General features: G+C 32.5%; 1 protein-coding gene across 2 annotated transcripts in view; it reads right to left on the bottom strand.

The window, feature by feature from the left end:
- The window catches only part of LOC111699763 (uncharacterized), a 37,286-nt gene extending 22,849 nt beyond the window's left edge, over positions 1–14,437 (bottom strand). The window contains exons 1-4 of one of the 2 annotated variants that reach the window (XM_023470494.1): positions 14,363–14,437; positions 13,361–13,479; positions 8,339–8,386; positions 887–950 (exon numbers count right to left, since the gene is read on the bottom strand). In XM_023470494.1, coding sequence (XP_023326262.1) covers positions 887–950; positions 8,339–8,386; positions 13,361–13,479; positions 14,363–14,435 — 304 coding nt within the window. In that variant the 5' untranslated portion in view covers positions 14,436–14,437. Of the gene's footprint in view, positions 1–886; positions 951–8,338; positions 8,387–9,153; positions 9,243–13,360; positions 13,480–14,362 lie in introns of those variants that run through there. The other variant, XM_023470495.1, reaches the window with a different exon arrangement.
- Between the last annotated feature and the right edge of the window lie 2,296 nt (positions 14,438–16,733).

The following is a 16,733-nucleotide window of genomic DNA, read 5'->3' as shown; positions in this document are numbered from 1 at the left end:
AACCGGTTTTTGGCGGATTTAAGACGCGGCTCAAATTCATTAAATTCTGACACTGGAAGCAAGGATGATGTACTTAAAAAAAAACAAAACTATGATTAAGATGTTTATTAGGTTATAATACAGTTTACCCCAGAGACTTTGAGACATCGAAAGAATTTATGAAATGCCGGCCATAATTAAAAAGAATAAAAATAGCCATGAATATGCGGGAACAGTTTTAAAGAGCTCCAAATAATCATTTAATTAAAATCTAAATATCTGCAACCACCCATTAGTGTCAACAGAAAATTTCAGCCCAATCGGTCCAGCCGGTTGGCAGGCTATACGCATCATATATATATATATACTCAATGTCTTCTTTTATTATATAGATTTATTACACTTTACAAAGTAAAGACATTTTGCAGAAAGACAAAACGGGTGCGGAAAGTAAGTGCACTGAGACATTTTGAAAGGAAGCCACACGGGTGTGGAGCGCCTTCCCTTCCTCGTCGGAAGCCCATATCAAAATAAACCAAATTAATTTAACCAACCCCACTCCGTAAGTTAGTCATCTAATGTTTAGACAGCCTCGACTTTAAGTTGTCGTAACGCCTTGGCCGTTGATTTTACCTCACAAACTCAATCACACTTTTTTTGTAGCCCTAGACACACAAATTCCAAAAATAAATTCCGATTGTTTTTAGCTTAGGTTTAAAATGAGTAATTGGCAAAATACTGCTGGATTTTTTTTCCTAAGATTTGCAGTGAACCAAGTCTACATAAAACACAATATTTTGCCTGTTGGACTAAAAAGACACTGAAGCCGGGGTTTGCCGTGGTTTAAACTTTGTAAATTTCAGCTCATGTGAAAGCAAAGCATTTAAGAAAAAAAATTATTACTTACCAAGAACATAATCAATTATATGAGAGAGAAATCTTGAAGCAGATCCAACCAGGCAAACATGAACCTAAAACAAAAACCTAAAACATGAACCTAAAACATGAACCTAAACATGAACCTAAAACATGAACCTAAAACATGAACCTAAACATGAACCTAAAACATGAACCTAAAACATGAACCTAAAACATGAACCTAAACATGAACCTAGACATAAACCTAAACATGAATAGATAATTAAGTTCACGTAGCTGTACAAATTAAGCATCTACAATGGGGAGTGGAGAGTTGGGAATCATGTCCTCGCAAAGTTGCAACTTTAATGATTGAAAATTTCACCAAATGCAGCCTCAGGTCAGACCGGGTCAACCAGAGAACCGTTAACGTCGTTAATTTACTACAAACAATCGTTGACCCTTAACAAATTTCTTTTGCGCTTCGCTCAACTTTGGAACGGCTAATGCCATTAAATGCAAAAAACCGTTTATAGTGGAATTAATGTGAAATTAAAATTAAGATCTTCAACTAACGGAAACTTTAAAAACCGGAAAATACCATTCCGTTTATACCTTTAAAAACTAACGACTATCTGAATTTTTTTGAACGGTTTGTATTTAGGATTGACTACTTTAGGTATTTAGGTCGGTCCACTTTAGAATGATTAGTACATGGGTTGAGTGTGTGCCATGATTTTGATAATATGAACATTTCTTACAGAGCGTCCCATATAATATTAGATATATCTAAGCTTAACGCCAAAATAAACATACTATACTCAAAATACCTAGCATTTTCTGCAAGAAAATTTTTGTATGAGCCTTATTCAATTTTTCAAAATGATTCATTCTTCTTAAATGTTTTAATTAGTCCCAAAAATCGCAATTTAGACCGATTGATGATCTAATTTGATGTGGGACACCCTACCCTGCAGTATCCCAAACGCTATATTTTATTCATAGGGTCTATATCATTAACTCCGTTTAACTTAAATATTATTTTTAATCATTCTCGATAATTCTCATATTACAAAGTAATTGTATGCAGTACAGTTTAAGGGCCTAAGGGTGGGCAAATTTTCCACTTTGACAATGCAGAATTGGAAAAACATTCTTTTGAAAAAAACTATGATAAATATGTTTTTGAAAATTATGTAATTACCCTCTTCTGATATATTTTAAAGACGACATTCACAAAGCACAGAAACACTTTTGTGATTCCGAGTGTAGAGTACGAACAAATCGATATAGGTTCTGAGGAAAAGAACAAAAAATCATTGTGAAGACGACATGTCTGGGAACAGATATTGAATGGTTTACCAAACCAAATAATTTCGGGGTAAAAATCACGTTTTCAAGAAAAATTGGCCGGGGGAAGAACTAGGACTAAAATTTACATTGTGAAGTTAAAATCTGAAGATAGAGTAAAGGGTGAGTAAGACCGTTTTAAAAAAGGGGGTATTGCTATATTCTCGATCTGTTCGTTTATTTTTTTGGTGTTTCCAGCCGTGAATTATTTCAGGACGGATTCGAAAATTTTATAGCAATACTCTCTCTGAAGTTGTTTGTAGTTTTTGTATAGAATAGTCATAAAAAGTATTTGTTCTTTTCTCAAGGTCCTGTGTCGGTTTTTTCTTACTCGGAGCTCGGAATCGTAATTTTTCTCGAAGTACTCCCAAGTCTCAAAACGGAGAGAAAAATCATACAGCTATACAGAACGGACAGAAAAAGGTCAAAGATGCAGCTTTGACGCAGACTGCCCGGCCCATGTAGCACAGAGGGGATAATCAATCAATCGAGGTGTGTTTTTTGGGGCTATTATATATGTTGTGTCTGTGCACATTATTGAAAGCACAACAACAACAGTGGGTTCAGTGCAGTGGTTCAGGGAAAGAAACATTGCTAAAACTCATAGGCTCAGTAATTATGTTAACTATGTTAAATTTCGCTAAAAACTGCAAAAATTTCGCGAAAAAATAACGCAAAAACTTCTCAAAAAAATAATGCGAAAATTTCTTGAAAAAGCAAAACTTTTCCGAAAAAAATGAAAATTATTAAAAAAAGAAAATTTCTACAGAATTTTTAAAAACAAATGCAAAATTTTAGCGAAAAAGTTGAAAAAAATCCATCAAAAAGACTAAATTTTGAGCATAAAAGCCTCATTTTCAAAGAGGTTTATCCGCGAGCCCAATTGATGGATTAACACAAAATGTAAATATAAAATTAAGAACGACTAGGATACATTAGACAATTCATAGATTTGCTTGAAAATACTTTCTCGACCGTTAAGATCTTTCTTCTTAAAAAACAAATGAAATCTAATACGGGAAGAAATTGAACCAAAATAATTCAGAAATTAAAAAAGATAGATAGTGAAAACGAATTCTCTTCATCAAACATTTGTTAAATAAAGAAAGATAAATTATTTATATGACATCAGAGCAGAAAATTCCACAAGTTCTTTTGAGCAATTAATTGTTGCAGCTATAAAACTCATGGTTTTCACAAAACTTTCGCATTTTCGCGAAATTTTGCTTCGCTTTCGCTTTATTTAATTTTGCGAAAAAATGCGAATTTCGCGAAAAAGTTTGCAAAATGCAACCGAAAATTTTCGCATTTTTTAGCGAAATGTTTTGTTCAATGGAAACTCTACTCTGAATACACTAATTTGTATATACTAGAAATTCAAGGCGCTTCGCGCCCTTCTTTCTAGCCTTAGAGGGCGCTTCGCGCCCATCTTCTAAATTAATTGTAAACATGTTCTCTTTGTGTACATCGTAAAACTAAACAAAAATAATTTGCGGATTTTTACAAAAAATTTCGCGGATTTTCAAAATTTTAAAAAATTTAATGACGATCAAATTTTGATAGAGACAAATATTTGAAATTTTGATGATTCATAAACCTTCCCTGGGCTCCCTAGATGTCCCACAAAAAATTTGGGCCCGATCGGTTCAGCCGTTTTGACGTTTATTGGATACAAACAAACAAACAGACAAACAAACAAACAGACAAGCCAAATTTATATATAGATTTATGTTCTTCAGAGAAATTTTTTTTTAAAGTCATTTATGATTTAGATATCAAATTTCGTAATTATAATAATTCTGTAATAAAAAGTGATATATTTTTATCCAAAGAATAAAAACAATAAGTAGTCTAGTGCACGTGGTGAGATTGTAATTCCTAAACAAAATTCCTTTGTATCACAATTATCACTAATAATAGAAATAAGAGCTTACAATTGTAAAATGAATAAAATTGAGAGCTGATGAGAGCAAAACAAATAAAACTGAGGGCTTATTAAGAAAAATAAAAGGAAAAAAAGAGAATTTTTAACTTATCGAAAAAGAAAAAGATAAATATCAACTAATTGAATGCAAAATAGATAAAAGTAAAGCGCTAGTAAGTAATTAGAAAAAAGAAAAGTATCAACTTATAAAGCACAAAACAGATAAAAGTTAGAGCTTACAAGGGGAAAAAAAGATAACTACCAATTAAAAGTGCACAAAACAGATAAAAATGAGAGAATAAAACCTAATCTCCAATTTGTCTGGATTTATTTTGTCTCACATGTTAAAATCGGAATAATTCAAAGGAATGTAAGGAAGGCATTATAGAATAGATGTAAACAAATCTCAATGTTTTTTTTTGTAATTTAAGGCATTGTTTATAAATCGGCTGCACAGTAGTCCACATCCTTGGCTTTTAAATTTTTATTCTTTAGTTTTAACTAAACAGTCTCTTGAGATAGGGTTAGTTTTTTTCTCCCTTTTCTTATTTAAATTTGTTTCAACTGAATTTTTAAATTAAATTTAATTAACCTTTTTGTTCCACTAGAAGAAAAAAGTTATAGAGGTTGTATGTATTCGAAAAAAATGTTTAAAATGGTGCGTTTACGTTTCAGTACATTGAAAAGCTAAAATTGCTAATACAGATCCTACATATGTATTAAAAGCATAGTAATCTCTAGTTGGGTGTCTGTTTGCATGTTTGATCATAACTTAAAACACCCTTGACTGATTTGCCTCAAATTTCGATTTGGGAATTAGGTAGAACCACGGGAAAGTTTTTAGTTTAGAAATAGCTGTTTTTTTGTCGTTAATGTTCGTTAATGAAGGTTTTTCCTCGACTGAGGTTATTGAACGTTAATGGTCGTTTACAATCATCAAAAATAAAAAAATAAAATTAATAAAATTAAAAAATGACAACTAAAATTAAAAAACGGTTTTCTGTTTTTAATTTAACAGAAAATCCTTTTCAGAATCGATCTTTTAAGAAAACGATTGTTTTGTTTTTTCTACATCAGCGAAATGATTGCTTAGTGAAAAATATTCATCACAATCTACCGTGCACTTTTCAAATTCAGACTTATTTAGCTTTGAACAATGAACAATATTGAAAAAATTATCTAAACAAAATATTTAGCAAACAAGAAATCCAACTAAGATGCAGCTGCATTTGATTTTGGTAACACTGTTCCTTATCTTCAGTTCAACATTTGCTAAGAAGTATCTTGTGGAAACTGTAGGTAATTACGTTAGAAAGAAAAATATGGTTGATGGTGTTGTGTGTTCAGGAGAAGTCTAGCCAGGGTGTAAGGAATAGAAGGGAGATATAATTGACGCGGTTCGCCCTATCATATGATTATACATACTTTGCAGACGGGTACTCCATTTGTATATGAAATATTCAGAAAAGGTTATTATATACGCGGTAATTGTACATCAGACAAATATTCCTTATTCAAATGAAGTACCGTCCGCAAACCATGTATAATCATATGGTAGGGCGGCCGCGTCAGTTATCCCTTCTATTCCTTACTCCCTGGAATTAACATTACATAAAATATACACTTGACAGTCTAACTATCTTGGGGACATTAAGTAGAATCTATAGGCTATCACAGGCAGTTCACAGAAAGGGGTGGGGGGTAGCACCAATAGCCCCCCCCTGACTATGCCTCTGGTATCCAATGAAAACCATCTTTTATTTTTAAACACATCTGTTCCATTTTTTTTAATTTTCATTCTTTTATCATAAACCTTTATTTTCATTCATTGGTGAATTTTTGAATGTTTGTAAAGGAAATCTACCGTTCATTTTCAAACGCTTGCTGCGGCCCATTCACTTGATTCACTTTAAATCCATTTTAATAAAACTTATTCAGATGAGAAGGAGATAGATTCATATAAGAAAAGGAAGAATGATGAGGTAAAGTTTTTTTTTAAATGAAACAATAATTAAAAATGTATAACAACTCTTTTTGGTTTATAAATAAATTAATAAAAATGTAAAATAATCTACCTCAAATACCCGTCTTGCTGCTAAAAAAGAATTTATGATGGACCCACCCAAATCCCATCAAATTCATCAAGTGAAATTTTATTGACCCTGCCATCTATGCATGTAAAAAAGTCGAACATTTTTATTTCTAACAGTAAGGCCTCAAAAGTCTGAATATAATAAATGGAATATTCTATTTGTTATACATGTTCTGACGTTTTCCGGGTATGATTATTTTTATTTAGGATGGGTTCGGTATAGCAGGAGAAGATTATAGAGCTTGCAACATGAATAATTACATATGTTGTATGTACAAATGTGGCAAATGAGAAACGAAATGACAATTGTTGTTAATTCTGTTAATTACCAGAATAAACTGTTGAAAGTCTTTCACACTGGACTAAACAAAGCAAAAAGATCAAAGTTATGCAACATTACTGGTAGGCCTTTGTGACCTTGAAGCCACTCTATAGCAATTGAGGTGATTAAAAGTACAACATTTGAAACATGATTTTAGTTTTTTTCCGTCTGGCTTGTTAAGTTGTTCTACGACTGGGATTCACGTGTATATAGTTTGCTTTGCAGTGAACCCCATCTAGCTTTTTCGTTTTTGCTCAAAGAAAATTATTTTCCTTGTATGTTTGAGTAACTTTATATCCTTGCAGGATTTAATTTAAATTTTGTAAAGAATGTTTTGTTATCATGATACGATGCTTTCATAGGATTCAATGAAAAAAGCTTTTGTCGGAAACCTCAAGAAAAACATGAAAACTTTTTAAAATTCAATCCACTACGCACATGTTAAACGGAATCTGTTTATAAATAAATGATGGGGTATTCATTAGACTGTTGTCTGTGTAAAAATAATGGAGTAATCCCCATATTTTACGCGTCATGTGGAAAAGAAGGATATTGTCAGTTGTCAACACTTTTCCAGATAGAAATGTTTGCTCTGAAAAAGATTTAAAGATTACTATTGTGAATTGAACATGACACTCTATTTAATGGAGGGTTGCTTAAAGCTATGCTGTGGACTTGAAAAAGCTATTGTTTTTTTTTCCTAAACCAACAAAATTTCCAAAATATTTTTAAAAAACGATATTTTTTTTACTAAATAAAAGATTTTTTTAAAATGAACTTTTTAAAAAATAGATTTTTTACTAAATTAACGTATTTTTCGAAAAAACTTTTAATAAACTATCGTTTTTAATGTTTATGCGTTTTTACATTTAGGTAAATATAGCTAATCGTTACCAACAAGATTAATGCATTTTTGAATACAAAAGTTAAGAAAAATCGCCATAACTATAAAACACATCCATTCGTTCTTTTCCATTTTCTGTTCTTTCTTCATTAACCTTGATTTTTGTTCGCTGAAGATACAAAAATGAATAGATTTTGCTAGTCAATATTAAAATTTTCCATTGATTTTGCGATAGTGGGTTGCAAAGATATAGGGATTAGAAAATCAGACTCAATTCCTTACCTCTGAATCTCGAAGGTTCCCACTTTTTAGATGATATATTATCCCTCGCTAATGTTGTGGACAGCACCTTAATAAACCCTGCAACCCAAAATAAAAGTGTTAAAGGAAGTACTTGTCCGCAGTCGTGTAGTGCTACAACCTGCTACGTGTTGTGCGAGCGCCAGGAGGATTTTAAAGATATTTTTTAAAGCTCTATAAAGCTCAACTACATGTCTTGCCGGTCTCTCCCTTTAAAAATACCTAATTTAGGTCGGAAATGGTGGAAATCTTTCACGCTGAACTTAACTAAAGACCAGAATTAAAACGGAAAGAGGTGCACCCAAGGTTTTAATGCAAAGAAAGTGAATAGCAGTTGCGTATAATCTGCGTACATGTTAAACCAGTTCTCTTTGGACGGAATTTGTAAACAAGAATAGATGCATCATTGTTCATTTAGTATCCGAGGAGGATACAAGCATTAAATTTTGATAATTTTGATAATTCACATAATAGTTTCCTATGACCAGAGTATTTCATTGATTTTTTTATGTAAAAGATGTAACCCATGGCATGCTTTGTCATTTTGCTTGTGTTTACATTACCGCCCATGAGACAGTACACTGCAGTAAAGAAGATGTGTACACCTCTGAAAAAAATTTCCTTGCATTATAACCTTGAGTGCGCCAAACGACAATAAAAATCACTTACAGGTATTTCAGTCCATGTGTTCAAGAAGACTAGCCAATCCGGTAACTTCTGAAAAGAAAAATAATCAATATCAGAATCTGCTTCCACATATGAACAGAGGTGCGGATACAAGGGTAATCTATGAAACGACCGCTTACCCCTGTATCCACCCCTGCCTGAAGTACTAAATCCCTTTAAATTAAAAGTCTCCACTCCGTGGTTGTAAATAAGCACTATCGCAGAAAAATATTTTCGACCATGGTACGTTTTTTGAGCGACAAAACAAACTAATCGACGAAGTTGTGAACTTAAAAACTCTACTGAAAATGTTATTTTTGGACATCAAACTCTAATTAAAAGGAACTTTCAAATCGGATAGAAAATCAGATGTCTAATGTTTATTATCAGTCTTTATAGTTGCATGTTCAATTTACAATTGTTTTTGAAAAAAATGACGACACGTGGATTTAACGGTTCTGTCAATTTTCCAGAGAACTGTGACTTTCGATCACAATTTGAACCGTTAAACATAATTTTATAGTCTTTTTTCTTATATAATTTTTTGTCGGCATATGTTTTGAGGGAAAAAGTAAAAAATAAATAAATCCGTAAATTAAAAGATTGTTGAATTATAAACCAAAACATGTTTGATGTAAAATAGAAGAATGCTGGTCACTCTGGTTAGTCCGGATGATGTTTTTTATCTTGAAAAGTATTAAACTCTTTAAAACAATCTAACCAGAAAAAATTTGATTTATATTTTCTTTAATTTAAAAAATTCACAAATAAGAAACATGAAAAACTCCGCAAATTGTATAGTTTAAAGGTAGATTTACTGCTTCTAGTTGTAAAGACATCATAAATAAGGAGTGTGTAAAAGGAGATGAAGTTGATTAGGTCTTCTCTAATTCCAATACCCGACACTACTCTTTTTGCGGATTTTATAATCCTCTTTCGGGGATTTCATATCCTCTACAATATGAATGAGGTAAAAAGTAGTTAATTTAGAAGGAATGTTCCAAAACCCGCAGAAAACCTTCATATAGTTTTCTGTATTAAACGTATAAAACGTATACAGTGATAACCATACATATATGGAATAGGAAGACGACTTTTAGACTCAAGTTTTGACTCTAAATGAAAATGAGACACGGCAATTGTGCAGTGCAAAAAGACTTATTTCACTAGAATAGTGCTTAATAAGTGTTTAGTAATACTCTTTGCTTTGAAACACCATAAAATATACTTAAGTATTGCTATAATGTCGTCTTCCTCTTCCATTGTTTTCTGGTTATCACTGCATATGGAATATTTTATGTGTAGAATATAAAATATGAATTTGTATACGTATTAAAAATTGATATTCATATCTTCTTTTCCACTTTAGCCTCGCATTTTTGAATATTATTGAATTGTGTATTTATATATTTATATTTCCATCCAGTTTCCATTTTGGGATTTCAAAACAAACTTTAGTTTTATTGAATTGTTTGACAAAGAATAGAAAGTATAAAGTTTCTTGCAGAAGTGTATATATATCTATTTTGAAGAAATGATTTTGATGCGTTGGGAGAATCCACGAAAATTAAACATCAACATTCAAGTTGCTTCACCCTTTATGGAACAAGTGATCACAAAATTATTTTATCAATACAACAAAGCTCTTTCTGCATTGTATTTTTAATATATATTTACATGTTAGCTCAATAGCTTGTCAAACGGATAGACCGAATGGGCTGAACTTTTAGGAAACCCATGGGTTTCAAAGCCTAATAAAATTTAATTTTCTTTTTTTTCAAAATTCAATTTTTTTTCATGGGCAACGCCGGGCACTCCAGCTAGTTTTCTAATCTCTCAGATGGACTGTAAATGAAAAAAGAAAGGGGGTATAGAATAAAACCTGAGAATCTCAGGCGTTAGACGATACCTATAAAACATCTATCTGATGTTCCTGTCTCGAGAAATCGATATAAAACTGTGTCGAAATGCAAAAATTCATATAAATGAAATTTGTATGAAAGTAGTAGGTTTAAACAGGTCATATTCAACAAATACACAACCAATCCGAAAACAACGATATCCCACAGGATCCTAAGAAACTCAGGTTTGCTCCTTTTATAATTTAATTTTTTTATTTTGTCTTTTCGATAGATGTGCTTGATAATATTATTACATATAGTCCGTTTAGTCCGTATAACGTCGCAAGAACTCCAGCCAATGGCATTGCAGTATACTGGTCATGTGATTTCCGTCTGTATCAAGTGACAATGATAGAAAAAAAAAAAAGCCTAAAAGGCTCATCTTTAATTGAAACTCTTCAGTCTTCATCAAAATAAAAATAAGGATCCTTAATGAGATATTTCCAAGAAAGGTTTGTTAGATTAAGAATGAATTATATATTCATATTTTTGTTAATTTAAATAATTTATTTTCATTTGTGGTTTCTTCTCAAATGTAACTTACAGCGCAATTTCTTGCTTACAAGAAAAAACACTTACCGAGTCAGAAAAACGTTTTTTTTTGTCAGATTAGGATTTCAAGAATACCGGCGTAAATCGGCCGTTGCTATCTTTGATTTGGCTATAGATGTAAATAGCCCCAAAATCAAAATTTGGTGTTTAATTTGAAGTCAAAACTTTTTTGATGTTAATCAAGCATCGTAATAATGTTGTCTGAAGGAAAACATTAATTTCTCTTACATACAAGATTAACAATAAAGGATGAGACTGCAAAGACGACCCAAAACGCTTTGATCTAACATAATTCAAAGTTTGATAAACGCACGGATATATTGACATATAACCCAAATTTTGATTTTGGGGCAGTTTACACCAATACTTGATTTGGAGGGTCAGTTAAAATTACGCTTACAGTCAGTCCCTTTAATGCAAATTATTCAGAATATGCAACGTTTTCTTGTCCTTAAAGTTCCTTTAAAATGAAAATGAAATACAAACAAGCAAATACAGGAAATTAAATTTCTAGTCTGTTAAAATTAAATTATCAAAATATTTACTTTTCGCGTTTATTCATGCGTCAATTTTTTCGTACATGTTTAAGTTAAAAAGTTTTAAAATTTATGTAATTCTCAAAAATGAGGTTTCAGACATGACTTTCACATGACTTTGCAATCACAAGAAATGAAGGCAAAGTTGTGTATTTCGTAGAATTAGTTTACTTTTTTTTCCAAAAATCATCGCATGTTTTACTTTCATACAAAACTACATGTTTATACCTATCAAGACCCCGCCCCCCCCCCTTAATTATTTACTGGTTTTTAAATCGCAATCTAAGAAGTGTTAAAAGTTCTTTTGGGCATTATGGTCTTTCATTTTTTTTTAATTAAAAATTTGAAAACTGCGTCATATGGGAGATTTTCTTGGTGCCCCATGACAGAGGATGAAGACCAAATTTTTGCGAGATTAATGGTACGGCTTTGATTATAAGCAAACGTATTATAGATTAGAAATTCAAAACATTGATGATTTTTCGCGAACACTCCCTAATGGTACGGCTTTGATAATAAGCAAGTGTATTATATTAGATTAGAAATTTTTATTCTTCTCAATAACTCTTCCATAAGAAGAGTTATGATTGAAAACACAATTTATTCTAGTTTCACATACAGCTTGTATAGAAGAAAATATTTAAGAAATATATAGTCACACATAAAAATATATATAATTTATTCTATGCAGTACTGCACTAAACATCCTACCCACATGTCAGCAAAATTTAAAGATGTTTTTACAGCACCAATTTTTTTTATAGAAAATCGATATTGGTCCCAGAATAATTCAAGTTCTCTGGCACTTCAATGAGATTAGCAGTAAACCCCAATGCAAACTTTTGAAAGAAAACCAAGGAGTATGGAATAGAAGGGAGATACAACTGACACGGCCCGCTCTACCGTATGATTACGCATGCTTTGCAGACGGTACTACATTTGTATAAGAAATCTTCAGGATAGGTTATTGTATACGCGGTAATTGTACATCAGACAAATAAAAATCTGATATTATTTTTAATTGTAGTTTTTCTACAAAAGTGACTTGCGCATTTCTAAACTGAAACAAAACTAGTGGGATTTATCGAACTATCAGATAACGGTTTTAGTGGTACCGTTGTGAATTGGGCATTACCATATCTTTGCATGGAGGATCACTATTACGCTAGCAGTTCCTTTAAATGGAAATTAACTTGAAATTATGTCTATCTAATCCAATACAAACCTCTGATATAAAATGCAATTGATCAATGTAAGAAAACTTAAAATTCTAACCTTGCACTGGAAAGAAGCCATATTTTACTATATCTGATTAGGACAAATTCAAACTTTGTATATAACAGGGAAAAAAAATCTAGAAAAGTCTAGAAACACATTTAAAAAAATGTTCGGAGATTTTGGGGGGAAATACAGGGTTACCCACAAAGGATGAGACTGTAAAGACGACCCTGTATCTAAAACACGGCTTTGAGCAGGAAACATTTTTTTACCCAAATTTTGTGAAAAAAAACAGCAACATTTGCTGTATAGTAATATAGCCTGCAGAATTTTTTTATTGAAATTGTTGTAGCTGCATAGATCTAGATCTAGATCTAAATCAAACTAAAAACATATCACCCCCCCCTCTAAGAAAGTTTTTGCAAGTTTTTAAATAAAAAATCAAATTGTGCTAAGACAAACAATACTTTTTGAAGGTCAAACGTGGACACACTGTAAATGAAAGTTTAAAGTTTTTTTGGTAGAGGCAAAAATGTTCTAAATAAAAAAAAACAGAAAATGTCGCTGTTTTCAACAAAAATCTTCAATATACTACAATACCTGCTTTCGGAATTAATTTGGACTGGTATAGAATACCTGCTTTCGGAATTAATTTGGTCTGGTATAGAATATCTGCTTTCGGAATTAATTTGGTCTGGTATAGAATACCTGCTTTCGAAATTAATTTGGTCTGGTTTAGAATACCTGCTTTCGGAATTAATTTGGTCTGGTTTAGAATACCTGTTTTCGGAATTAATTTGGTCTGGTATATAGAATACCTGTGTTTGGAGTTTGGTCTGGTAATTCTGATAAAGAATGCTGAAAACCAAACTGAAGATTAGGTACAGAGGATTCTTTTGGCAAAGAGATATGAAGAGGATTCCAAAAAGCAAACATCCTAAAGTATCATTATTAATAGCGTAATTATCAGACAAACAATTGAAGGTTTAAATCTTGAATCACCGATTCAGGATTTGAACCGGCAATAGGTATTTTAGTGACCTCTTTAATTCATTAAATACGGTCACTGGACCACTGATTATGAAAATAGGTAGTTTAGGGACCTCTTTAATTCATTAAATTCAGTCCCTGGCCCACTGATTACCAAAAAGCTATGTTTGATGTTAGATCTATGGCATAGAGGTGTTTTTGTTTAAAAGTGTTTTTAAAACCTGGCCAACGCCGGGTACTCCAACTAGTAGTTTATTAAGAGCAAACTAACTAATTAATTAGACTTGACACAGAAAGAAATGAGCTTACAATAGCTGGGAATCTCTGTTATACAGGGATACCCGCACAAAATGAGACTTCAGAGACGATTGTACAGAATTTATTCAATTCTTCAGTCATGTTTTTCTCTAGAAAAGGCGCTATTTCGTAAATGTATTTATTCTATAGGTCAACCCCTGCTCAATGGTATTCCATGCTCCTTCAGGACGACCCGGCCATAAAGGTTAAGATCTCCAAGACGATTGATGGCAGAAAGCCAGTCTTCATTACAATTAAAAAGTTATAGGTCGTCATTAGCGTCTCATTTTTTGCGGTTAACCCGGTTTCATGAATGGGGTCATTCAGTTTTGAAGATACCAATTTTTTGTGAGAAATGTTATTTCATGTGGTTTCTTTACATTCTCTTTACATTCTTTATGTTTTGTTTTATGATTTTTAAAATAAAAAACTACGCAAATGCATGGACCAAAAAAAATTTCGCGAAAAAGTTTGCAAAATACGAAAGAATATTTTTGCGAAATTTTTCTTTTGCTGAAAACCGTATAATAAACCTGACTGCTGCGTGGAGGAATGTTTAATAACATGAACAACTTCAGGAATCCACAGTTGCAAACATTCAAACATTTTTCTCTGCAAAATTAGGAATTACTTAATGTTCTCTACAAAATAAGAATTACAAAAAAAAAATTTCAGCAAAATTGGGAATTACTGTTGTAAAATTACAATACTTTTTTTTGGCAAAATGAGGACATTTCTTTTGCAAAATAATAAAAAATACAGTCTGCAAAATGAAACAATAAGCTATCAATACTTCTGCTGATGGGATGACATAATTTTGCACCCCCCTTCCCTTTTAATGATATTTTTTCAAGACTTCGGCTATGATGGGCTTGGCCCGTTGGGTGCCGAGCGCTGCAGCTAGAACAGGTAAGGAACCTTACGCTGCGTCTAGGACCGACTTTGGAAGTTGCCGTTTGGGAAATTGCCATCGGGGAAATACCAAACATCCTTTAAATAGGTATACTCCTCCCCTTTCAGTAGTTAGGTTACCCTGTAATCCCCATATACAGGAATCCCCATATTTGTTAACCTGAACATACCTAGATATATTATGTTATACATTGTCTCTTAAACTAAATGTGCTTACGTAACATGGTTAAAACATGCGTTGTGATTAGATAAACTACGTATATATCTATCCATGTTAATCTTTAAATACGTACATTCTAATTAAACTATGCTGTAAACATGTTTGGAGATAGCTTAACTACGTTATATCTATTCTCACTAATCTTATAAACACGTACATTAAACTTAAACTATGCATAAACTTGTATCGACATAAAACTTGTAATTACGTTGATTCCCGTTAACTTGTAACATCAGATATCTAAAATAAACTAGTTGATATAGAGACTCCACTTTACTTACAGTGTTGAGAATAATTTGGTCCTCGTTGAAAGATACAAGCTGAGATTGTGCACATTGTTTAGGCATTAATCGATTAAGAGCTTGTTTGATAGCTGTGCGTGTGTCAGTACTGACATTCAAAGCCGATGAGATTGTGCCCATTGGTTTGGCGTTGATCACTTAAGAGATTTTTGGTAGCTACGCTTGTTTCCTTGTGTGACATTCAGAGACGATAAGATCATGCACATTGGTTTGGCATTGATCGCTGAGGAGTTTGTGTCCTGGTTGACATTTATAGCTGACGAGTTGTACCTGGACTTATACAGTTCTGGACGAAGTTTTAAGAGTACGGCATTTACCACAACCCACCCCTCTTTCAGAAGCTAACATCCTCTCCCTGTTGAATGTTTTACCTCTCCCACNAAGGGACTCGTAAAAAGGGACTCCCCAGGAAATGATCCTGGGGCTCTGAGCTTGACATAATCTTTAAACTCATCAAAATGAGAATTAAAACTTAAATTTGATGAAAACTCTTTAGAACGACTAAAAATGTATAAAATATGTAGAAGTTAGTATACGTATGATAAAGCAGCCAAATTAATTCTATTTGATTAAAAAGTTCCAGGCTCTGTCTCCATTATTTATATATTCCGGTCTCTATATATAGTCCCTTTTTCAGAAGTTCTGGTCTTTTTATTCGGTTCCTTTTCCACTAGTTCCGGTTTATATATCCGGTCTCTTTTCCTTTAGTTCTGGTCTCTTCGTTCCTTTTTTTCATTAGTTCCGGTTTCTAAATATGGTCCCTTTTTCATTTATCTTGTCTCTTTATCCGGTCCATTTTTTCAATATTTCCGGTCTCTAAATCTGGTCCATTTTTCATTAGTTCCAGTCTCTATATCGGGTTTCTTTTCATTAGTTACGGTCTCTATATCCAGTCTCTTTTTCATTATCTTTTCTCTGTATCCAGTCTCTTTTTTATTATCTTGTCTCTATACCAGTCTCTTTTTCGTTATCTTCTGTCTATATCCGGTATTTTTTGTATTGTATGAGTTGCGGTCTCTATAACTGGTCCCTTTTTCATTAGTTTCAGTCTCTATATCCGGTCCTTTTTTCATTTATCCTGTGTCAATATCCAGTTCTTTTTTATTAGGTCCGGTCTCTATATCCTGTGTCTTTTTTTAAATTCCGGTCTCTACATCCGGTCCCTTTTCCTTTAGATCTGGTTTCTTTATCCTACCCGTTCTTCATTAGTTCCGGTCTTTACATTCGGTCCCTATTCAATTAGTTTCGGTCTCAATATCCTGTCCTTTTTATTAGTTCTGGTTTCTACATCCGGTTCCTTTTCATTAGTTATGGTCTCTATATCCGGTACCTTTTTCGTTTATCCTGGCTCTTTATCCGGTACTTTTTTATTAGTTCCGGTCTCTCTATCCTATCCCTATTCCATTAATTCCGGTCTCTATATCTGGTCTCTATTCCATTAGTTCCGGTCTCTATATACGGTCCCTATTT

The sequence above is a fragment of the Eurytemora carolleeae genome, unplaced genomic scaffold (assembly GCF_000591075.1).
Source record: "Eurytemora carolleeae unplaced genomic scaffold, Eaff_2.0 scaffold307, whole genome shotgun sequence".
Classification (NCBI taxonomy): domain Eukaryota; kingdom Metazoa; phylum Arthropoda; class Copepoda; order Calanoida; family Temoridae; genus Eurytemora; species Eurytemora carolleeae.
Note: the sequence above shows the minus strand (reverse complement) of the source record. Positions and strands in the feature narration are given on the sequence as shown.